The sequence below is a fragment of the Zingiber officinale genome, chromosome 6B, assembly GCF_018446385.1.
Source record: "Zingiber officinale cultivar Zhangliang chromosome 6B, Zo_v1.1, whole genome shotgun sequence".
NCBI classification, from domain to species: Eukaryota; Viridiplantae; Streptophyta; class Magnoliopsida; order Zingiberales; family Zingiberaceae; genus Zingiber; species Zingiber officinale.
In genome coordinates, this window is record NC_055996.1 from 5,512,245 (window position 1) to 5,536,334 (window position 24,090).

At 37.5% G+C, this 24,090-nt stretch overlaps 1 protein-coding gene across 3 annotated transcripts; it reads right to left on the reverse strand.

Moving 5' to 3' along the window:
- Window positions 1-47: 47 nt before the first annotated feature.
- Window positions 48-23,769, reverse strand: LOC121991791 (ubiquitin-like-specific protease 1D). Of its 3 annotated transcripts, none has more exons than XM_042545827.1 (14): window positions 23,240-23,649; window positions 22,670-22,721; window positions 21,341-21,411; window positions 21,022-21,269; window positions 20,041-20,101; window positions 18,968-19,041; window positions 18,846-18,875; window positions 18,660-18,755; window positions 17,741-17,843; window positions 16,453-16,541; window positions 15,576-15,698; window positions 1,149-1,263; window positions 624-731; window positions 48-545 (listed from the first exon to the last, which is right to left on the reverse strand). In XM_042545827.1, the coding sequence occupies exons 1-14, from the start codon at window positions 23,519-23,521 to the stop codon at window positions 390-392; spliced, it is 1,608 nt and encodes a 535-aa protein (XP_042401761.1). In that variant the 5' UTR covers window positions 23,522-23,649; the 3' UTR covers window positions 48-389. The 3 variants fall into 3 exon arrangements, with proteins under 3 accessions (XP_042401761.1, XP_042401763.1, XP_042401762.1); XM_042545829.1 differs by having other exon boundaries at window positions 22,846-23,566; XM_042545828.1 differs by lacking the exon at window positions 15,576-15,698 and having other exon boundaries at window positions 23,240-23,769.
- Between the last annotated feature and the right edge of the window lie 321 nt (window positions 23,770-24,090).

Sequence of the window (24,090 nt, forward strand, 5' to 3'; positions counted from 1 at the left end):
CTAAATTGATCTAAGAAAAAATGGGTCTTAAACACAGAATTAGAAGAGCAGGAAACACACTGATCAAGCTTGGCATCCCGATTGGCACTGCAGCTACAAAATGTGTATACAGATATATACAATTCTGTGTTCACAAGCTACAAATCATACAGTGAAGCAAACGAAATAGTGCAAAATTGATAGTAGAATATGCATCTCTGGACGATAAAGACCCTCATTTCACCAATATTAGAGCTCGTTCAATGGCATGTTTAAGGCCTATTATAGAGAGAGATTTTCTACTTTAATTTGAGGTCCGATCAGTATTCTGTTTAACTTCACACTCTGCAAAGCGAACTTCTGGCAGGTTCAGCAATGTCACTAGTACTTTGAGTTGGAAAGGGATCAAATCATTGCAGACAATCATCTTCAGGTGACTCATGGCAACATGGTGATTCTGCTTTATCGTTCTCAGTCATAGCAGAGCCAAATACTTCAAGAACCAGACCTTGAATCTGTTTCCTCAATCCAGAAGCTTCCTCGGATTTGAACCACTTGCTACCAAACTGAACGATGACAGAGGATAATGAAATTAGAACAGTATGTAGTACCAGCTACAAAACACTAGAAGATGTCTTGCGCACCATAGAGAGATATTTCCTTCTAAATCTTTCAGGTGTGTCTTCAATAATCTTCTTCATGAAGTAGAGCACAAAAAGACCACAGTCATATTCATTTTTCTGCTGGGGTACCTGGTACCAGGAAGATGATAAAGAATTTGCCCATGGTAATTGGTGCAGCCATCATATTATTGATGTATAACTTAATTCAAATGATCAGCTGGCCTAACCTACACACGGTATCTGAGAGGACCTTCAGTAATATCTATTTGCAACAAACTTACACAAAAGAATATATGTAATTCAGCACGAGGGAAGGTGTTATATATATGCGGTGTGTATGATGAATCATAATCATATGAAACAATGGAACTGGAGACACTCAAGGAGGTTATTTTCAATATCACATGCATGTCCCATAAGTCTATGCTACTTGATGAACCCAAGAGAATTTTCATCAATCATGGAGAAATATGGCATAAATTGTAAAGGATCTTTGAACGAAAAAAAGGAGAATAAATGATTTGAAAAATGTTCTCATAAACTTACTGTTATTGTTTTGTAGTCAATTCTGCATGAAAAGTTTTTCCATATCTTATCTGTAAAAGGAAGATCTTGGGGAGGAGAGTTTTGATTCATGTAACTCCATTCCTCTTTCAAATATCTGCAGCCAAATTAGATTTGTTGTGAATATGTAAGAATGATTTATATATTTAACAACAGATGTAAACTGATTTTCTGACGCAACTCTATTTTCAACACCAGGAAACTTAGCATAATATCATTCTGAAGCTCTAAAATACTTCAATTTGGCGCATGTAGTTTAGGTACAACCAACAAAATGAATAATGAATCAGGAATACTTGATCCACTAACATTTGCAAGAGCAAAATAGGTAAATAATTACTGCAAATGACGGCTTGCAGGTTGAAAAAAGTTTTTTTTTTAACAAAAGAGTGAAAAAAAAGCGCATGGAGGTTAGAGGCATCGTAGGTCGCCCATGGCACAGCCTATCTTGTCTCCTATCATGCCTGACATGACCCATTAGGGGCCATATTGTGTTGAGCCTGGCCCCAACATGAGTCCATGTTGAGCGGAGGACTTGTGGGCACGAGCCAACAAAGGACTAAAACAAGTCATGCTCCATCCTATATAAGACCAACACAACCCACAAATCTTATCCACCCCCACCAAATTTATATAATTTATACAATAAAAAATATAATATCAAATAATTGTAATAATATTTAATAAAAAAATATTATTTTAGTAAATATTTATTTTAATTTTTCTAATTTGTTTATCATTTTCATTTTTTTCAAAAAATATTTTTAAATTATAGATTTTAAAAATAGGGCATTAGAGCTCAGGCTGATTCCAGTCAAGCATATTAGGTTGCCACGGTTGTGCTTAACTTCATCTCAAATTAGGTTGTGCCCTAGCACAGTCAGATGAGTTGAGGTTGTGCTGGGTCTTAGTTGTGTTTGTCACAAGTATGGTCCACTAACTCCCCTATTGGAGCTTTAGAGAAGTTGACATTTGAATTATGCATAACTATTATTAGAAATCCTTGCGCAAAATTGTCGCAGCCAATTTGAATATATGATTATTGAGAATGTTCCTCTAAATACTGACAAATTGAAAAGTTATATGAATGCAACTTAAATAAAGAAAATGGTTGACATTAATTGAGTAAATAACTTGAATTATGCATACATCATGTGCCATTAAATATATAACTTTATGTTAGGCACTTATTGATCAAATTGATTAACTTAAGCAATCAATCAATCTATATATATATAAATCCTATATCACCAAACATAATGAACTAATTAACCTGAACCATCTTAGGTCCATATAAAATGTTGAACTACAAATTGTAGCTTGTCTATTTGGCAAGAACCTAACTGAGTAACTCAACAATAACTTGGATAAAATTTGGAATTCAAAGGTAGGGCGTTGATTTACCTTGCAGAAATGCCTCAAGAAGAGGCTTTTAAAATAGTATGATTTGTCCATTCAAAATCAGAATAAAGCCAAATTGTGATTGAACAATGTTTGTCAAAACTCAACCAAAAATAATACAACTTAAAGGTAAAACCAAAAGCATATTACCTAGGATCCCTTTCTATGTTGGTGAACAACTCTTTTATCGATCATCATTATCATCAAGTAGGTTACCCACAACTATTTGGAGTTGGTTCCATGATATCATCCACCATTCAGTTAATGAGCTCTTTGCAAGGCTACATCACTAAGAATATTCAAATTAATTAAATTATCTTTTATCACATTAACAAATGATTAATATTTTCTATTATCCACTCTAATAAATTAAACTCATCTACCTGTACAATTTATTGGTCATCTTGAATATGTCAATATCATCTAAAAGGCATTTTCTCTCATCATCTATTGAAGCTATACCTAACTATTCTTGAATATTATCATTTTATTCCTTCTAGTAACTTTCCAAATCCATTTTGCAGTCTTATATATGCTACACTAACTTTTTGTATGTATTACTTCCAAATATTTCTTTTATTAGTTTTTTCCTTTAATTTCTCCATATTTATTTGTTTATTAGCTAAAAACCATATTGCTTAAACTGGCAATTACTTGGATTGGACTTGGGATTTTAACAAAAAAAGGACAGTCCGATGTATGAAGCTCCCGTTATACGGGATCCCGGGGAAGGATCCATTGTACGCAGTCTTACCCTACTTTTGCAAGAGGTTGTTTTCAGGATTCGAACCCGTGACCTTTTTGTCACAAAGCAACAACTTTACCATTGTGTCAATGCTCCCCTTCGACTTGGGATTTTAACAAGCTAAAATTTATTTACCCTCATTAATCTTTTGTAGAAATAAGCATGCAATGCAAATCCCCCATTGCATAAGCCTACATGACCGAATAAGAGGATTATGAGGAGACTTTCTAAAACAATGGATTCGTCTATCCAAATAAAAATAAATTTGAGTAAAGATACTTCACAAAAATTAAATACACATACTAAAGCTAAAAGCATAAGACCCGCACCCTTAAATTTTTTCACAGTTGTGCCACCATGCTGGTCATAGTAGTTCTGACCAGCAATTACTTGAGAATCTCAAGCAATAGAAACTTCAGGTTAGTTTGTGCAAAGACAAAAACTTTAAATCATTTTCACCAAATATTTGGTCCGGACTTTAGGCAATTTCTAAGCAATGTGGGGACACCTCATGGTCCAGTCATGTCAGTTTTGGACCCACCTTTAGGCAAATTTTATTAAAACCAAAAGAAACAAGGCAATTTGAACAGTTCGACTGCGAATCAGACCCCTCTGGCCTAAGTTTTAGTCCATAGACAATTCAAAGCTAGTCAAACCAAGTTGAGAGTTATCTGAAAGAGTGAAAGCCAAATCATGGATGAGTTAGACAAATAAACCTGTATTTTCATTTTTTTTTTATTACTTTCTAAAAAAATCCAATCATTTTGGTTGGACCTGTCAACCAATGGAACAGAATAGTCAACAGCCACTGCCTTACTGGTCCAGTTTAGAAGAAATTATTGTAAGGGAAATTACCTAGAAGGGCCAAAATAAGGGTTTTACCATCCCAAACTCCAAACAGCTATTTAGAAACTGATGTGGCATGGCATGTCTGAGTGATTTGGCAAAAAAAACCAAAAACAGTTGGCATGGTCGTTAACTCTCATTTCTTGTTGTTTGACCCTTTTTCCTTGTGTTTCCATTTATTTTGGTCAGTTTGATCCAAAACGACAATTGAAGTCACTGATTTGATAAGCAGGTGTCATGATTTAGAAAACTGAAATTGACAATTTTAACAAGAGACCATTAACTAGGATATGGTGGAACATTATAATAAGAGAGTAAAACTAACCCCATCTGTTGTTTTTAGCCAAAAGCCAAATCAGATCACACCATCATGTTGAATAAGCACTCTAATAGTTATTTCCCACAGCAATGTAGGACAGGTCAAATATGTTCAGTGCAAAAGACTGTTGATGCGGTCCACGTGGCGTCAAGAAGTCAATGTAACAAATAAGATGGTAGTCAAAGTTAAGGTCGAGGAGAGGAGATACACCGCTCGGGTGATGATCAAGCTAATCGAGAGTGGGCAATTCATTCACCAAGAAAATCCTTATCGCTTCTAAGCCTTACTGAGCGGGTTTAGAGAGTAGAGTCACCGCTCGGCGCTCGGGTACCCTTTCTTAGTTTTGAGAAATCGTGTCATAACTCGGCATCCTGCTGCTCAGGAGGCAAATTACCGAGTCACCGATTGATAGAATTACTGCATTAACTCAATACGTTATTATGGCCTACATTAAATGTCCAACGCCGCTTATATTCAATGTTCATTACAGGCTCATAGATACGTGAAAAAAGGGAACAGGCAGAAGAAGCAAATTAATAGTTATGTGCATTTACTATGTCCTCATCAATCATAGTCTCATTAAAAGCTTAGAAGGAGATAAAAGATGTCTTGTAATTAATGAGCCAATAATTGGTTCATTACTTTCTTGTAACAAATGCAGCCTCATTAATGAGATGGTCAAAGGTTTGAGGGAAAAGTATATAAAAGGATAATAATAAAAAAGGAAGGGATGATATTTTTGGCTAATGATCATTTTCTCTTCTCTAACTGGATTAACTTAGGCATTGCTCAGTCGCGTAACTCTCTTGCCAACACACCGGCAAGTCCTCCTGGAGAACCTCAGAGCAGTGGAACCGCCTCACTTATCTCGTCCTATATCGAGGCCAACCGGGCGCTCGGGATTACATCTGATTAGGCAGCAAGGAGGGGCTCGATCAGCAGAATCATCCGTTGGGCATTTAATGTTTTCCAAGTAGTCGTTTCCACCTACTACCAGAAGATCAAGTTTTCAATTGACAACCGGGTAGGTGAAATAAGAGGCGATCAACTAGCATCCCGAAAATGCTATGTAGATGTTGTTGGGACCTCGACATCCGCTAGAAGGGGGATGAATAGCGTCTCACCCAAAACGTTGTTTCCTACACTCGTTAGTACGCACAGTAGAATACAAAAACAAATACTAACAAAAGAAAGACAAACCCAATGGCACATTGATTTAACGTGGTTCAGAGATAAAGCTCTTACTCCACGACTGTCTGTAAGATAGACGATCCCGATCCGACGATGGATGACTCCTCGAAAAACCTCCGGCTAGCTCACTTAGCTCCTTGTAAGTGGAGAAACCTCACCACAACTCACACAAGCATGATTGGGATGTTAGGGCACTTGAAAGACTAGTAATAGGGGTTAACCACCTTTATTTCGTCAACCTTGCCCAAGCACCCCAAGCTTTATTAAATAGAGCTCGGAAGGAAAACACCAAGCTATTTTCCCACCAACAGTCGACTAGTAAAAACACCAGTCGACTGGTCCTAAGTGGAATTTCACCGTTATAAATCAACGACTCGATACCAGTCAACTGATGAAAGTATCAGTCGACTACTCCATATGGGTTGAGCGAACAGTGGCATTCTGTTTACTACCAGTCGACTAATGAAAACACCAATCGACTGCTATAGTGATTGTTGCAGTAAAACCCTAAACCTAGAATTTTACTTGAGTACAATCTCTCATGCACTCGTCTTGCCCGCACAACTTAGACCTAGTCTTCTAGCCTCCTCCATCAGCCTCGCGTCCCTCGGATGCCTCCCCATCCATTCACGCCTTGCCTTCTGAAGCTTCCATCGATCTTGTCATTGTTGTCAGGTCTTCCTTTGCCAAGAGACCACGCCTCCAGGACTTCATCCATTGCTAAGTCACACTTTGGGGTGTAATCGAGCCGAGCCGAGCCGAACTCTTGAATATTTGAGCTTGACTCGTTTATAATCGAGCTGAGCTCGAACTTTATTTAACGAATATATTCATGGCTCACGAGCTTATTCGAGCTTTTATTGAGCCTAAACGAGCTTAATAAATATAAATCATAAATTTAAATATTCATTAAAAACTAAATTATATATTTAGAGAAAATTATAATATTATTATTATAATTTATAATTTTATTCTAATAAATAAATTTAATATATTTATCTATAATTTTCATAAGTAGAGTGTAAAATCTATAAATCCAATATCAAAACTATTATTTTTTTATTTAAAAGTTGTTTAATGAGCTTAACGAACGTGTTCACGAGCTAATAAGCCGAATATTCCGAAGCTTGAGCTTGGTTTGTTTATTTTAACAAGCCTCATTAAACGAGCTCAAACGAGCTTTTATCGAATCGAGCTTCGAATAGCTCGCGAGGGGCTTGGTTCATTTACACCCCTATTCACACTTGGACTTACGTTGTCAACACTACATGCTTGACACTGCCAAGACTCACCCTTGGACATTCCTCCTTTACCAAGACCACACTTGGACTCTCCTTGTTGTACTTGTATCCTGCACACTCACAATGCATATCAAATACAACAATAAATCTAACTTAAACTTTGCCCAAATATCATAACCTAGGGTACCTAGATTGCTCTAATAGATGTTATTCGGCTCGAGTAACGAAAAGCTCGAAGAACCATGAAGACTTTACAAATAGCTCAAGAGTTTCCATTACCTTGACCAGATAAAGAAGAAAAGCCACACCGCCCTAAAGAAAAAGAACAAGAAGAGATTTGTGTACATCCCAAGCGGGAGGAAGGGATTACAAGAATATCTGCCGATCTGGAGCTAGGATTGAAGCAGCAGCTAATATGTTGTTTGAAGCAAAATTATGATGTCTTCGCGTGGTCACCAAAAGAGGTCAAAGGCATTTCTCCCGATCTAATAATGCACAAGTTAAATATATTGCCAGATTTCCAACCAGTCAAACAGAGAATGAGGTATTTCAGTGCAGAATAGAATCAAATTATCCGAGCAGAGATTGATTAACTACTGGAAGCAGGATATGTAAGAGAGGTGCAATTTCCGACCTGGCTCACAAATATAGTATTACTCCCAAAGCCGGGCGGTAAGTGGCGAGTCTGTATTGATTTTCGAGATCTTAATAAAGTGTGCCCGAAAGGTTGTTATCCTCTCTCTCGCATAGACCAGATGGTAGATTCAACCTGCGAGTATATTTGTATGTTGGATGTCTTTCAGGGATATCATCAAGTCCCGTTGGATCCAAATGATCAAGAAAAAGTAAGTTTCATCACTGCTGATGAAACATTTTGTTATGTTATGTCGTTCGGTCTCAAAAATACATGAGTCACTTATCAGAGGATGATGGATCGGATATTTAAACACCAGATCGGGCAAAATCTTAAAGTCTACGTGGACGACATACTTATTAAGACAATTCATGGCCAAGACTTGATCACTGATATTCAAGAGTCTTGTAACACTCTAAGGCGGCATAAACTTAAACTAAATCCAAAGAAGTATGTCTTCAGAGTGAAGAGCGGACGTTTTCTGAGATATATGGTGACCGAGTGAAGTATCGAGACCAACCTAGACAAAGTAGAGGCTTTGCAACATATGACTCCTCCCCGAAACCTTCAGGAGACTCAAAGGTTGTTGGGTCAAATAACAGCTCTATCAAGGTTCATTTCCCGAATGGCTGATCGAAGTCTGCCCTTCTTCAAAATCCTTTGTAAGGCTTTAAAATTTGAGTGGGATGCCAAATGTGATCAAACCTTCAATGAACTCAAGGAATATCTTGCTAGATTACCTATGTTATCCAAACCAGTAGCGAACGAAGCACTATTTCTATATTTATCTGCAACTGAGCAGGCAGTCGGCTAAATTCTATTACGACAGGAAGGTATTATTCAATACCCTATATATTTTCATAGTCATTTATTGAAAAATGTAGAAACAAGATATTCCGTACTACAAAAATTGGCCTTAGCATTGGTCTTCACTAAGACCATATTTTTTGGCTCATCCTATTATTGTTCTCACAAATAGCTAGCTCGGTCGGGTTCTTATTAATCCTGAAGTTTCTGGGCGGCTTGTAAAATGGACAATTGAGTTGGGAAAATATAACATTCAATATCAACCTCGCACGAGAATTAAAGCTTAGACTCTAGCAGACTTTATGGCAGAGTTATCCAATCCAAATTATGATGAGACCTGAAAGATATATGTGGATAGTTCTTCCAATCGGTTGGCTAACGGAGTAGAAATCTTGTTAATTTCACCTCGGGGTGATGTCATACAGTTAGCCCTTCGGTTTATTTTTCCAGCATCTAATAATAAAGTTGAATATTAAGCTCTATTATCGGGTCTTCAAGCAGCAAGAAGAGAAGGATCCGCTCGGGTAATTAGTTATTCTGACTCAGCTCATGTGGCACAACAGTTAGAGGGTACTTTTGAAGTCCGGAACGAGCGGCTGAAAAGATATATCGAGGCGTTTAAACAGTTTAAGATTAACTTCCAAGAAGTGAGCCTTCAAAAGATATCCCGAGTGGAGAATATGAGAGTAGATAAACTAACAAAGATGGCAAGCGCTTTAGCCTCGTGGACGTTGGATAGCTCGAGTTGTCAAGCTCTGTACATAGCTTAGATAAGCAATACTACCGCGAGGGAAGAAAATTGACGAAATTCTATGATCTCCTTCCCAGAGTGGAACACTACCTGCTGACTTAGCTAAAGCTCGTATACTTAAAAGAAGAGCTGCTCGGTTTACCCTGATCGGGGAGAAATTATATCGTCATGCCTTTGTTATCCTTTACTTAAATGCTTTGGACTTGATGACACTGATTGTGCCATGAGGAAAATTCATGAAGACATCTGCGAAAATCATATAGGAGGAAAATCGATGGCTCGAAAGGTGTTATTGGCTGGATATTATTAGCCTACATTACAGATGGACACAGCTAAATTTGTAGCCTTTTGTGAGCATTGCAAGAAGCATCAGCCTCTGTCACATCGCCTAGCTTAAAACCTCCACTGTGTCATATCCCTTTGACAATGGGAAATGGATAGTAGGCTCTTTCCTAATCGATCCAAGACAAAAAGAAATTCCTACCGGTCATCATCGACTATTTTTCCAAATAGGTAGAAGCTGAGGCTCTTGCTCGGATCACAGAAGAAGTGGTCATGAAAACGTTATAGCAAAACATTATTTGTCGATATGGAATACCTCACAAAATAGTATCTAATAACGGTCGACAATTTCAAGGACACAAACTTCGGCAATGGTGTGAAGGACTTGGCATTCAGCAAGTTTTCATTTCTGTAGCTTATCCTCAGAGCAATGTAAAGGTTGCCAATAAGGAAATTATTCGTGGCCTCAAGATCAATCTAAAAGGCAATTGGATTGAAAAACTACCTGGTATCTTGTGACTTATCGAATAACTCCGAGAGAAAGCATTGGTGAAACTCCTTTTCATTTAATTTATGGAACAGAAGCAGTGGTGTCTGTCGAGGTAGGAGAAGAGTCAATTCGTAGGCAAAACTACGATGAAGAATTTATCTCGACCATGGAGTGTCAAGCATTTGCAACTCTACAAAGTCATTGAAACTTATCTCCTTCATGTTGTTTGAAGATAAATGTATGCTTCTTTTTTTAAAATAAAAATTCATTACTACTCAGCCTTTCTGTTGAAATGTCATAACATCCTCTAACGAGGGTTCAACCTTCTCGAGCGAAAGCTAACAAAAAGACATCCTCTAAATGAGGGTTCAATCTTCCCAAGAGGAAACTAACTAAAGACATCCTCTAAATGAGGGTTCAACCTTCCCGAACGGAAGCTAACCAAAGACATCCTCTAACGAGGATTCGACCTTCCCGAGCGGAAGCTAACCAAAAACATCCTCTAACGAGGATTCAACCTTCCCGAGCGAAAGCTAACCAAAGACATCCTCTAAATGAAGGTTCGACTTTCCCGAGCGGAAACTAACCAATGACATTCTCTAACGAGGATTCGACCTTCCCGAACGGAAGCTAACCAAAGACATCCTTTAACGAGGATTCAACTTGCCCGAGTGGAAGCTAGCCAAAGACATCCTCTAATGAGGGTTCAACCTTCCCGAACGAAAGCTAGAGTTATACAAAATGCGAAATTTTCTAAGTGTTATGCTCTCAGGAAGGCAACTGCAACCTATTCAGCATTGCATTATGCTCTCCCCGATCAGATATACAACAGACATACAAAAGCTTAAAGACACAAGTCTGTATAATTAGAACATCTTTAAGCAAGGCAAGGATTTATATAAGCTCTAAGGACTTCAGAAGCTCAAAAGTTGTACAAAAATTAACCAAGCTACAAATTACTTACAGAGTCTTTTCAGACTTATGTGACTCCTCCCATACTTTTTCTAAGTCTAGAAAATCTATGTTGGTACCTAGGGGAACCAATCCCGCTTTAAAAATTTGTTGGGAAGCTCTTGTTTCAGTCTCTTTAAAATTTGAGCGGCTAGTAGATCGAAATATTCCTCAGATTTTAAGAAGTCTTCTTTGAAAGCCGCTCGGCGCTCTCCTTCTTGGGCTTTGTAAGAAGTCATCTCTGATTGAACGTCATCCAGCAAAGTCACCACCTTCGCCTCACTCTGAATAACGTTAGCCATCTACTCGCAAAGGGTGGCAGCTTCTCCATCAGCCTGTGTTAGCTAGCCTTGCATATCAGCTACTTGTTTATCCAAGGTAGCAAGCCAGACCTCCTGTTCAATGAGTGGGGAAGTAAGCTCAACCCGGAGAGCTTCCAGCGAGATAACTTTGGCCTACAATGATTTTTCCCTCTGAATTGCTTCATCCAGATTGACTTGGAGGGAAAATACTTGTGCCATGGAAAGTTCGAGTTCCTTGCGAAGCCCAGCAGCCCGAGTTTCTCTAGAGGCATTCTTCTTTTGCCCGAGTAGCTTCTGCTTTAGCCTCTTTGGCCGCTCGAGTAGGTTCTTCAATTCACGCTTCCAAATCGGTGATTTGTTGTAGCAGTTGACCAATCTGCGTGACTAGCGCGAGAATGCAACTATAGACATGCATGTGTTCTGACCATAGCTACATAAAGAATTTACATCTAACTTAATTGACCACGTCGGGAAGCAAAGGCAACAAATGTAAAACGTGAACCTTAAGCATGGTACCGTTAGTGCAGCGGCTAACTTCTAGCGGGTCCATTTTTTCTAAAGACTTTGGCATAATCACCCATCTTCAACAGCTATAGCATACTGACCTGACGTGCCATCTCTTCCGATCGGCTGGGGACTGGGAGGAATCCGAGGAAAGACAAGGCTCGAGGAAGGTTCTGGCTCGGGTACCAAGTCACTTCTTGTCGGGCCCACTAGAACAATAGGTAGTGTCTTAGATACAGAGGGCACAGAACTGGTGATTGGAAAACTAATTAAGGGTTCTCCATAAGGCTCCCTAATAGTAATACTTGTTCTTGGTCAAGAGGAAGGTCTCTCAAGCGAGGCCGCCGCTCGACTGAAAGGCTTGAGGCGCTTGCCCCTCCTAATTCTCAAAGGGGAATCTGGTGCTTCGATCTCGAGGAAAGTGCCACTCTACAGATCTAGGGGAGCTGGATCTGCAGTTGGTTCAGGGACCGAGTGAACAATATCTTCCACTCGCTCGGTCACGAGTGATAGTGCTTTGGAATCCGCCTCAGAGGTGGTGGCCTCTCGGCTGGATGAGAGAATCTCAATGCTCGTGCCCAAGGGCTCTCAAGGGGAAGGTAGGTCGGCCTCACCTGAAGCAACATCAGCGGCATCCGATGAAACTTCTGGCGTCGCCAGAGCCCGAAAGTCTACTCGGTCTTCAAGAGTTTGCCCATCAAAACGCCCAACATTGTATCCTCTGCAGGTCGACAAGAAAAGTAGGTTCTCACAGAAGATGAAGACTAGGAAACGCTTACCGAGTGACTTCTCCAGATCGGCTGCGTTAGAACTTAAACGAGCTCGATAGAGGAGGCCCTCATTTTGGATGATGGCGATGGAGTTGAAGCACATGCCGACTAGTGTCTCTAACGCCTGTTGATATTCGGGATTCTTCTTATACTTCCCGAGCGGCGGTGGTTTTGGGAGCTCTACTCTCCCGCCGGTAGGGAAGTTGAAAGGGGTCGGCGGTTTCAAATAGAAAAATTTATTCTTCCAGCCTTTGTGAGACGAAGGACTACCTTCTAAAAACTTACATCCCGATTGGGACATAAAATGAAAGGCTCCTAACTCAAGTCGCTTCGGATGAAAGAAGTAGTAGAAAAATGTAGGGGTGAGCGGGATATTATATAACCAAAAAATCATAGTCACCCTCTACGGAATTCTAATAGCATTAGGTGCCAGTTAATGAAGAGAAATCCCAAAATACGTACACACGTCTCTAAAAAACTCAGGAACAGGGAAGCAAAGGCCGCTCTCTACCTAGCTATAAAAGAATGTGGTGAAATCGAGAGGAGACATCGTGGGCACTTAGTTCCCTCTAGGTACTCGAATCACATAATTAGAAGGAATGTCATAGTCTCGCCAAGTGCCACCCGAACTCCCCGATCATAGAGGAATGCATGGTCTTATACCATGGGATGAAAGTCATTGGAAGTTTTTTGAGAAAGAGACTCAACAAACAAAGGGAGCTAAAAGAAAGTGAGGACTTACATGAGAATAAGGGAGTATAGACGATGAAGAGAGACGTCGGAGACTCGGACAGAGGCGACAAAGAAGATGAAATGTTTAGAAACCCTAATATAGCATTGATTCCTCGATGTGCGTCGTCAGATCAAAAGTTGCTAAGGGGTGGGATTTAATTGACGTCGTTGGATGTGGTGCAAACTATACTCATCTACGTCAACACTTTGGAACTGGTAATAGTCAATCACTTGATGTGACCATGATGCGACCTCATTTTCATAAATGATGACTCGTAAGGTTATTGGTCGGCTGAGGATGACACGTCACCAATCATGGCACGCCTCATTAATGGGCGCCACGACTCATAAATGAACAAATCTCTCCGATTCTTCTATAATAAATAAATGCAAAAGGCTTTCTTCTCTCTCTCCACGTGGCAATGATAATCAGCTTTTAGTTAAGTCACATCTGCAGTCAATTAGTTGTACACTTCCTTCGACTGAACTAAAGGGGGAGGCTTATGATGTGGTGATCCACAAGAGGTGTCATGTGGCGTCAAGAAATCAACGTAGCATATGAGGTGGCAATCAAAGTCAAGGTTGAGGAGAGGAGATGCACCGCTCGGGTGATGATCAAGCTAAACGAGAGTGGGCAATTCATTCACCAGGAAAGCCCTTATCGCTTCTAAGACTTACCGAGCGGGTTTAGAGAGTAGAGTCACTGGTCGGCGCTTGAGTACCCTTTCTAGGTTTTGAGAAATCGTGTCATAACTCGGCATCCTGCTACTTGGGAGGCAAATTACCAAATCACCGATCGGTAGAATTACTGCATTAACTCGTTATTGTGACCTACATTAAATGCTCAACACCGCTTATATTCAATGTTCATTAAGGGCTCATTGATACATGTTTCTAGGTTTTGAGAAATTGTGTCATAACTCGACATCCTACTGCTCAGGAGGTAAATTACCAAGTCAGCGATATGTAGAATTACTGTATACGCCACTTATATTCAATGTTCATCAAGGGCTCATAAATACGTGAGAAAGGGGAATTCGCAGAAGAAGCAAATTAATAGTCATGTGCATTTACTATGTCCTCATCAATCATAGCATCAATAAAAACTTAGAAAGAGACGAAAGATCTCTTGTAATTAATGAACAAATAATTTGCTCATTACTTTCCTATAATAAATGCAGGTGAAAGGTTTGAGGGAAAAATGTATAAAAGGATAGTAATAAGAAAGGGGGGGTGTATTTTTGCCTAATGATAATTTTCTCTAATTGGATTAACTTAGGCATTGCTTAGTCGCGTCAACTCTCTTACCAACACTAGGGGTGAAAATGAGTCGAGCCGAGCTCGAGCTTGGGTCGGCTCGAGCTCAAACTCAAGAAAACTAAAGAGGCTCAGCTCGAGCTCAGCTCAAAACAATGAATTTAAATGAAAAAACAAGCTGCGCAAACTGGGATTCGAACCTTCAACCTTTGTTTACCTAATGAAACACTCTAACCACAAATACCTCCTTAACTTATTATTTAGTTTTAAAGTGGAAATTATTTTAAATATTAAAATATTAAATTAGCCTATCTCGAGCAGGCTCGACGAGCCATCGAGCAAGTATTAAATGGGCTTGAGCTCGGCTCAAGCTCGGTCAATTTTGAGCTCGAGTCGAATTTTGACCGAGCTACTCGCGAGCGACTTGACTCATTTGCACCCCTAACCAATGCACCGGCGAGTCCTCCTGGAGAACCTCGGAGCAAGATCAACTGTGAATCATAAGGTAATTTTCTAAATCTTAGTTTGCAAGAAATAGTTAAAAATATGCATTTTAAAATTATTTCCTCCCCTTGCCTTCTAATAGTTATTTCCTACAGTAATATAAGGCAAGTCAAATATGTCTCGTGCAAAAGATTGTTTCCTCCCCTTACCCTTCCTAGTTAGCCATCGAAGTAAACTCAGTCTAAAGGTCAAGACATAACGCAAGTTGGAGCTAAAGGGTTTCTAGTAATTTGTAAAACATGTATGGATATGAATCCTTCAAACATATACGGTATGATGTGTATAAAAGAGAATTTCTAATGCTATCCATGCTACGAAGAGCTACAGCAATGTATTTTATTAAATTTTTCTAGAATAATTGACTATTCAGTGCTTTCTATTAAGCTTTTGTAGAGAGCCAGAATCAACAACCTAAGTTGTTGCATCCAACCTCTTGATCCTGAATTTCAGGAAATTTTTAATCCCAAACCTAAAATGTAGAATGTTTTTGGCTGGCTTGAAATTACATGACTCATTCATTCACAATCACTTGATATGCTCTTTGAGTTGCGGTTTACTGAAAACAAAAGGCAGAAGCTCACACCATTGGTCTCTAAAACACGACAATTGGGCGTGTGGATATAACAAGAATAAACATGTGAAGTATATTAGAAGTAAAAAAAGCATTTCACTGACAACTCACCGGTCAATGACCTCAAATATTAAATGGCTACTGTGAATGCCTAATGAATCCAAATGAAGGACAATTGGACCCGATTCATCTTCTTTTGCAGGAATACAGATAATCACCAAACTCCAGTGCATACTGCTTACAGAAACAGCATAAATTTAGTAAACATTGATTTAAATAATTTTGCACGTTCTGTGCGCTCGCCTGGAATTATGCTATCACTTCAAAAAGAAATTCAACCTCATCGGTCACAGAAACAAGAGAGTAGATATCTCTGCAACTGCAGCCAAAAAGTATAAAACCCATTTCTACTAAGAAGCTATTAATGGACTTTTGAGAAAAATATAGGGAAAACTAGTATGACTCATCTTGTTTTCCAGTTTTGTAAGAATCACTGATCTTCCTACCGTACTAACGGCAGAAGGCAGATATCGGATTTATCATTCCCTCAAATTTTGTAAACTTTTACTATGCCAAATAAGCAGAATATGAGTAAAGTAAAACATGGAATGTCGTTCATCAAAATTCTTTGGAGGCTAAAGCTAATACAAAAACAAATAACTCCCGCATAGCATATCCTTCATCATATAGGTTTTTTCAAAAAAAAAAAATCAACAAAAAAATGCCAGAGGTTGGATAAATGATTCAGCTACTTCGTGAATCTGGACAAATAGATGCATCAAAACTAGCAAAAAAATAGTAGTAGTCTCTCAACTACATCAAGAGAATGACATGGAAAATGCTTGAAATTCACATTAATACCTTTAACTAAGATCGCCAATACCATTTAATCACTGTGAGAATGGAGCACATTCAAATACATGAAAATGAAACAAAAGATTACTAAATCCGTTCACATTATTGGTATGAAATGGACAAAAGTACTCACTCTCGGTGAACAGGAATGAAGATGTAAGACTTTTGAAATATGTTAACACCTTTCCACCATCTCCTCAGTTTCTCAAATTCCTTGTTAGCCTAATAAGTAAAGTATTCTAGTTATCGTTTTGACAAAAGTGAATGAGAAATGAGTGCAAGCTCAATTCATAATATGTAGAGCGAAACAGGTGAAATTAACTAATTGGTTTCAAATGTATATAATATGCAGGCAATGCTATACCTCTAGTCGTCCATGGAAATTAATGGTGTTTTTATGTGGTCAGAAATAGAGAAAAGAAGAAAATAAAATTATAAATTTCTCTATCTTTTGTTTAGTTGGAGGGAAGTAGAGGAGGAAGAAATTTCAACAACAATTACTCTAGTTTATCTCCAATTCAACTCAGGCAAAACAAATGAAGTTTAAGCATCTAATAAATACACATACTTAAACTACTTCATTTCCTTCCTAGTAAATGCTGAAAATTCCCATCATACGTCATTACACTGAAATTTCAGAATCACTATTGCACAAAACTCTGAAGTTGAAATGCATAAATTGCTTGAAAATTTAGAACAACAAGCATCGACCTTTTTTCATAAAAGAATAGGCAGAGATACCAGAAATATATAATAATTCAAGAGGTCTCCCATTTTGGTGTCATGCAACAGTGTCAACACAATGCATCACAAATATGATGATAATAAGGATAATAAGAATAGGCAACCCAGCTATCAATACCTCCCCAACAAAGCTAAACAAGGAATGCAGAATAGGATAGTTTTGCACTTCCAATACAGACATGCAAGTATTCTACAAGAAATTTTTTTAAAAAAAAACACACAGTAGCATTGCATGAGAATAAATAATGTAATAAAAAATCAATAAAATAATAACTTCCAGCCACACCTGCTGATAAGCATTAAAATTTCAGCAGCAGCAGTAGATAACTGAGTTAAAGGGAAAAATACATATTAAGAAATGCATAGTCAAGACATGTTAGCAATATGTGACAAACAAGTATTCAAAATAGGTAAAATTGTACAACTGCAACACTCACTGTCACTTTCAAACATCAAAATTATCCCACTTACTGAATTTTCAATTTGATTAAAAAGACATTGAACCTGCTTAAGTAATTATGAAAACTCCCTAATCAAAGGAACTTTACTTATAAAAAGTTACACAGATGATCGCAATGCCGTTGGAAAAACTTTCACTAACTCTTATTTGTATTGAATTTTTGCAATATTAACCAGAGAATATAAGTCATAATCATGACATGTTACAGAAATAGCACCTTAGGCGAAATTGCTTCCTCAAGTTTCTTGTAAAAGTATGTATTGAAAAAATGATAGCGTTCTTTTGGTCTATCAACCAAGGACAGGGACATCTGCAGATACCTGAAACACAAAGGAATAGTCAATACATGCAAATATAAAGGCTAATCATTTAAAAAAAAATAGCTCTCATTTGCGCACTAAAAGGATGAAAGATATGCAGAGCAAACCAGTAGTGATTTCATATCTAGATTGCATGCAATCAAGTTCGAAGACTTGTAACTATGAACTTGGACCTAATCTTGCATTACAATTTCCAAATACTAATCCCATAGAATTTGTAATATAAAATAATAATTCTAAAATATGGGTTTAGACCAATATTGTAACTTTAACTGATTCGCCTAACTTGACCAATTCAACTAGCCTAACTAGTTTGTCTGATGCAATCAAACAACCTGAATAATTAACTCGACTCAATCAAGTTGATCGGCTCAATCAACTGGACCAACCCACCCGACTTGACCAATTCAACCGTTTAATAAATGTACCCAACTCGTGCATTCATCCAACTGGATCAACTTGCTCCATTCACTCCTTTTATCATCTCTATTTTATTTATCAAAGATAATTTGTTAAGTAGTATTATATTTAATAGAGGTCAATGAAATTTTCCACCTTTTATAGTAGGGAATGGATGGAATTAAATGATCCATTTTTTAGAATGAATCATGCCGTCTCAAATTATCTAATCCAGTCGCAAACATTAAAATGGAATAATATACACATTTTCCATAACCATTCTCATTAAATTCCAGCCTAACAAAAACACCCTAAATGATACCAATATGTGATAGCAAAAATATTAACTCAAGAATCAAGAAAATCCTTATAAGTTGATTTTATAAGGAAAGCTTCTGCATGTCTTGTAGTACTTACCGAATGTAAAAATTCATTATCGAAGATGTCAAGTATGATTTAGGCTCTAGACATGCTATATCTGTGTAAGAAAGCTGTACAGATTCAGGATCCTCCCTGTTTCAAGTAAAGACACTTTAGTTATGAGGCTTTGGAGATGATATTAACACCCATAATTTGTATGTTCAAATACTTGAGAAGACTGACCTTGAAGGGTAATAAACAATCGCCATCTTCCTGGAAAAAAATGAAAATGCTCATTAGCAAGACAGTTTGACAAAGCAGCAGTTAACTAACATAAAGAAGGAAAAAAAGTTATACAGTATCACCATTTATCAGAGCCATCTTCTGATGTCTGTACAGAGTGAATTTCTTCTTCATCCAAAAGAACAACTTTATTAACCTATTTCCATTATGAGAAATGAAGAACTTATGGCTTATGATATAGTGCAAGATAATTACAAAGATTAAGGGAGAACTTCCAAATGCACATTTCTTTGGTTACAGTGTAGTATATCTTGTAGCAACAAATAAGTGGCAGAGAAAAGGCTACAAACTCAAATCAATCACCAATAATATTTGTCTTATCGACTACTATCTTCAGGTTATAGACTTGAATTATTTGTATCTTACTATCCAATTATATTCTTTGGTTAAGTATGCAAAGTTGAGTAGATTGATTTTGATTGGATTACTTATCTTCTTTTTCGTATTTCCTGAATTTTCATCTGGTTGTCATTATTTTTTTTTGCTAGATTTTCATATGGTCAATTATTATGGTCATTTTGGTACTAATTAGTTTTTTTTGGAGTTATTGTTATTTCTTCCAATTTTTGGTATTCAAGATTTTGTTTTTAATATTTTGTTTAAAACAAAATGTTAACTTATTTAATGTTAAAACAGTAGCTGACAACAAGACATCATTGGTTCTAGGTAATCAATCCCATTTCTCTTTCAAGAGTGATGCAAATCTTTTTTTTCCTCCAGCATTCTGAATGTCTTCTTAATTTTGTCTGATATCATCAGATCCTCCACTTCATCTGAAAATTTTTCGCTCAAAATAACTTAACCCGAACTAGTCAGCTTTAGGAAAAGTGCACTGGATTACAGATCATTTGTGGTTGCAACATAGACTGAGACGTGCATTGGTGCTTGGTTTACCACCTAAAAGAAAACCATTTCCAAGTTGGCCTCTTCTATTTTGATAATGAAATAGCTTTGTCAAACTGACAGCGAGAACAACCTTCACATAAACCAGTAATGTGAAGTTTTCATCTTTAAGATACATGAAGTTTGAACTTGAAAGAAACTATGATTTGCATAAAGAATTGGATATACATAAACATTTGAAAGAAACTATGATTTGCACAAAGAATTGGATATACAAAACAAGCATACCGACCTTTTCTAAACTTGTTGACACTGAATTCCTAATCTTAGTGTCTGGGGCACTCATCCTCCTCCTAGAATGAATTACACAAAAATGAAAAATTAAAAAATATTAATTGACAAAACATACATTAGAAATACTAAAAATAAAGTCAAAACCAAGACTTTAAAAGGTATATGTGGGAGATATGTGGCTGACCTATTGCATAGCGAGCGCATATGCAATATGCGGAGGCAAAAGCGGTATATAAAACACTAAAAACTATTTAGATTGATAGCTAAAGTATTTATCACTTACAATACAATTGTTTTAAGTTAGCGCTTACAAATTACAAGCTCAAAGGGGAGCCATGGCGTAACGGTAAAGTTGTTGCTTTGTGACCAAGTCACGGGTTCGAATCCTGAAAACAGTGGCTTGCAAAAAGCAGGGTAAGGCTGCGTACAATGGATCCTTCCTTGGGACCTCGCATGGTAGGAGTTTCGTGCACCGAGCTGCCCTTTTTTTACAAATTACAAGCTACTGAATAAGGTAGCATAAGGTTTTAAGTCAATTTAGTTTAGCTTAAATACCCCAAATAGGGTTATTAACTATATACATAGGATGCATATGCCATGTACAAACATATATCGTTGCTATGCTCCCCTTCAAAACGTGCCAGTGGTCACTTATGTGACAAGCTTGAGATAGAGCTTTTAAAAACCATGGTCAAGAGCAAGGTTCAAATCTTGAGTTGTGCAAGAGTCTTGGACTTCATGATTTGGCGTTTGCATAAACAAGAAAAAAGGGCCTTGAAACCTTCTTGCCACAACCAACAATGACTCAATCAAAAAGGATAAAGAGGAGCAAAAACTAATTACCACAAGGGGGTCTAAAGATATAAACTTGATGAAAATATACAACAATAAAGAACTTGATAAGTATATCTCAAAAATAAGCTTCAAAGCTCAACATTCATAATGAATACTAAAAATGCAAAGAAAAAATAGACCATACCGTTTGTAATTGTAATAATTCTCTTTAGGACGATGGGAAGAACACGGATCCTCATGCTCATCACTAAAGGACCTCAACTTAAATCTACCAACACATTTGAAAGGTGTTTGCTTTGAAGAATGTTTAGTTTTCTGTGAAGTGATTATAAACCGATGACCTCTCTCATTCTTGTGTAGCCCATTTTCCCCATAGCCATTGGCCTTGCATTGATTGATAACATTCAAGTCCTCATCAAATGCAGCATCTGCCTGATAGAATATTGAAATGGCTATACCAGCAATGTTATAAAACAATAGTATTGAGAAGGTCATGCATTTACCTTTCCTTCTAACTTCTCTATAAACTTAGAGGCAAACTTCGATTGTATAGGATTTTCACTGTGATTTTTAACTGTATCAGAGACAAGGAGTGAGAAGCAATTCTTAAAAGCAAAGCAGTGAAGAATTATTTTCTACAGTTCAACAAACTCTAGATACTATCAAACATACATTGAAATGCTGGACATTAAGATGCTCTAGAATAGTGACCCACATACTTAGGTTATTTCCCTTCCTTTAACTTGTTCTTCTAAAATCATATCAATTTTTTGTTTTACAAAAACTATAAACCTTATAGAACAGCGAGCAATCAAATCAAAGAACATGTATATTTTTCACCTCTTAATAGTAAGCATTGATATTCCTTTGGGAAAATTATTTCAATGCGTGTACTTTATTGGCAGGAAAATCAATATGAAGAGCCAAGAATACAATTACACTTCAAAGAATTCTCTTGTTCCCTTACACTAGCTGCCTTGCAAGTAACAAGGAAGAGTGATTTATCTGCTAGTTGTGACCTGTAATAAATGGAAGGATTAGTTGGAATTTGGAAATATTGTCATTACTCACTCTCCTATTTTCCCTCCCTCTCATTGTCTTTCCAAAGGTAAGAACCTCATCTTTAGATTACCATCTGTTCCAGTTTTTTCTCATGGAACAAAAAAAAACTAAAATCATAAGATTGGAACCTTGGTTTCAGTGTTTTAAGATCTTCCTGAACTACTGCAGGAGGAAAAAAAATGGCACAGACAAAGTTATAGGATTTGACAATTTAAACAGTGAGTTAGCCAAGTGTGGACCTTCTAAACCAACCAAACAAATCCGACTAGTATCCTTCAAGAGATTTGCTTGAGATGATCCAATAGAGGAAACCAAATTAGAGACCCTGTAACAGACTTACAATATCTTCAATCAATACATTTAATAATAATTCACCAAAGTAAATAGTATATCGCAAATAAGCAGGATGAAGTTAGGAAGAAATGGCCTTTAAAATGTAAGCTTTCATTGATACAGCATTTTGAAGTACAGTAAATCCAACAAATGAAGATAAGAAATATGGCACACTTTGAGAACTGCAAAGATTCTTGGCTTCTTGGTAATATATTAATCCAAAAGTAAGCAAATAGAACGTGTGATGAGAAATATCAAATATATAAAAATATCTAAAAAGAAAACTTTATCATAGCTTTGTTATGATAGGCATAAAAACATGGGCGTTAATGTGCAAAACGAGAAAGTGAAAATCAGAGGAAATATTGCATATCTTAAGTCTGCCTATTTTCATTCGGGAAATGTTTCCAAGTATGAATAAAGATTTCAAACTGTACCTGGGTATTCCATATTTTTTGACTGAGTGGTAGTATCGCAACTTCCAGTGTCCTGTAACATAACAAACCAGTAAATTTACAATCACTAGACTTCATCAACGCTAGAGGCTAATATAATAATTAAACTCAGAGGGATCTTTTAACTAAAATTTTGAATGATTTCATCCAAAACATACCAATTTATTGTTGTTTGTGCAACAAAAAACGGGAAGTATGTTCCACCATGGTGATATTTTCTTCACTTCAATCTATTTAATTTCCAAATGCAAATTCAACCTTACCTCCTGCCACGACCACATGTTCGTTAACTTCGTCCCCATTTGCAACCCATTTGCTTCTTATTGAGCCTATTTCATCTCCTTATTTCCATTTAGGTTTTCCGATTAAACGTGAAAAGTCCCTCTTTTAAAACTAACTATTGGGCAAAACCCTTTTTTTAGGAACTCCGTATGTCGCCTCGCATTGATAGAATGTCATCCACTCTATTCCTCCTTCTTCTAAACAATCACAGTAACAAATCCTTTGCTTCCTCCGTCGAAGCGAACATCGATGGAGCATCCGTCAACGTACCTCGGGGTCACGGACACGATCCCTCCGATTGCGCTCCGCATCCATCTGGTACAGCAATGCCTTCAACTTGGCGCCGCCGTCACTTAGCCGACTCCTAATCTCCGACGAAAGGTGCTTCTTCAACCGCTGAATCGATTCCAGCAACGCATGATCAGCGAGATTCGCAACATCCGAACCCTCCGACGCCACCATTGCGACCACTTCGACTTCCAGAGGCGGGCCGTTGTCGCGCATCTCAGGAAGCACCGTCTCCCAATCAATCTTTATAGGCTGCTTCGCCATCTCCGGCCCAGAAGGAAAACTGAATGAACAGCAGTAAAAGAAAATTAAATAAATTAATATGCGATCTGCAGCGTTGTTTAGGGCAAAAATGCCCGATACTCCAATACGGGGTGCTTGAAAATATATTAAAAGGACAAAAATGCATAAGCAAGCAATACTATAAAATAATACTTTAAGAAGGTCAGTCAGACATTTTCCCAAAAATTAAAAAAAAAACAAAAAATTCCGCCATCTCCACCGCCCGTAAAGCCCGTCCATGTGTACGAAAGAATATAAATTCAAGTAGAATGCGTATGACGGGATGAATTTCATATCTAAGTATCATGTGAAAGCAAAATTAAGTATCATATCATAAGTATCATGTGTCCCGATATAAATTCGTACTTGGGAGAATGGAAAGTAAAATTAAGGAAAAATTTTTACGGTGGAAAAATTTTCGTCGTTTACTTCATTAAAATTTTTCGAAGGAAAAATAACGCAATCCATCAGCGGATAATTTTGGAGCCAAAATCGATCACCTCAAAATCGGATAGAAAACAACGGATGAAAAAAAAAAATGACGCATGTAC

Bases quoted from the DNA above. Each gene is read 5' to 3' on its own strand.
- LOC121991791 (XM_042545827.1), bottom strand. From the start codon at position 23,521: ATGGCGAAGCAGCCTATAAAGATTGATTGGGAGACGGTGCTTCCTGAG. The intron at 18,756-18,845 runs GTCAGTCTTCTC...TACTTGAAACAG, and splicing joins ATTGTTTATTACCCTTCAAG to GGAGGATCCTGAATCTGTAC. The intron at 15,699-16,452 runs GTGAGTACTTTT...TTCTGTAAGCAG, and splicing joins TTCATTCCTGTTCACCGAGA to TATGCACTGGAGTTTGGTGA.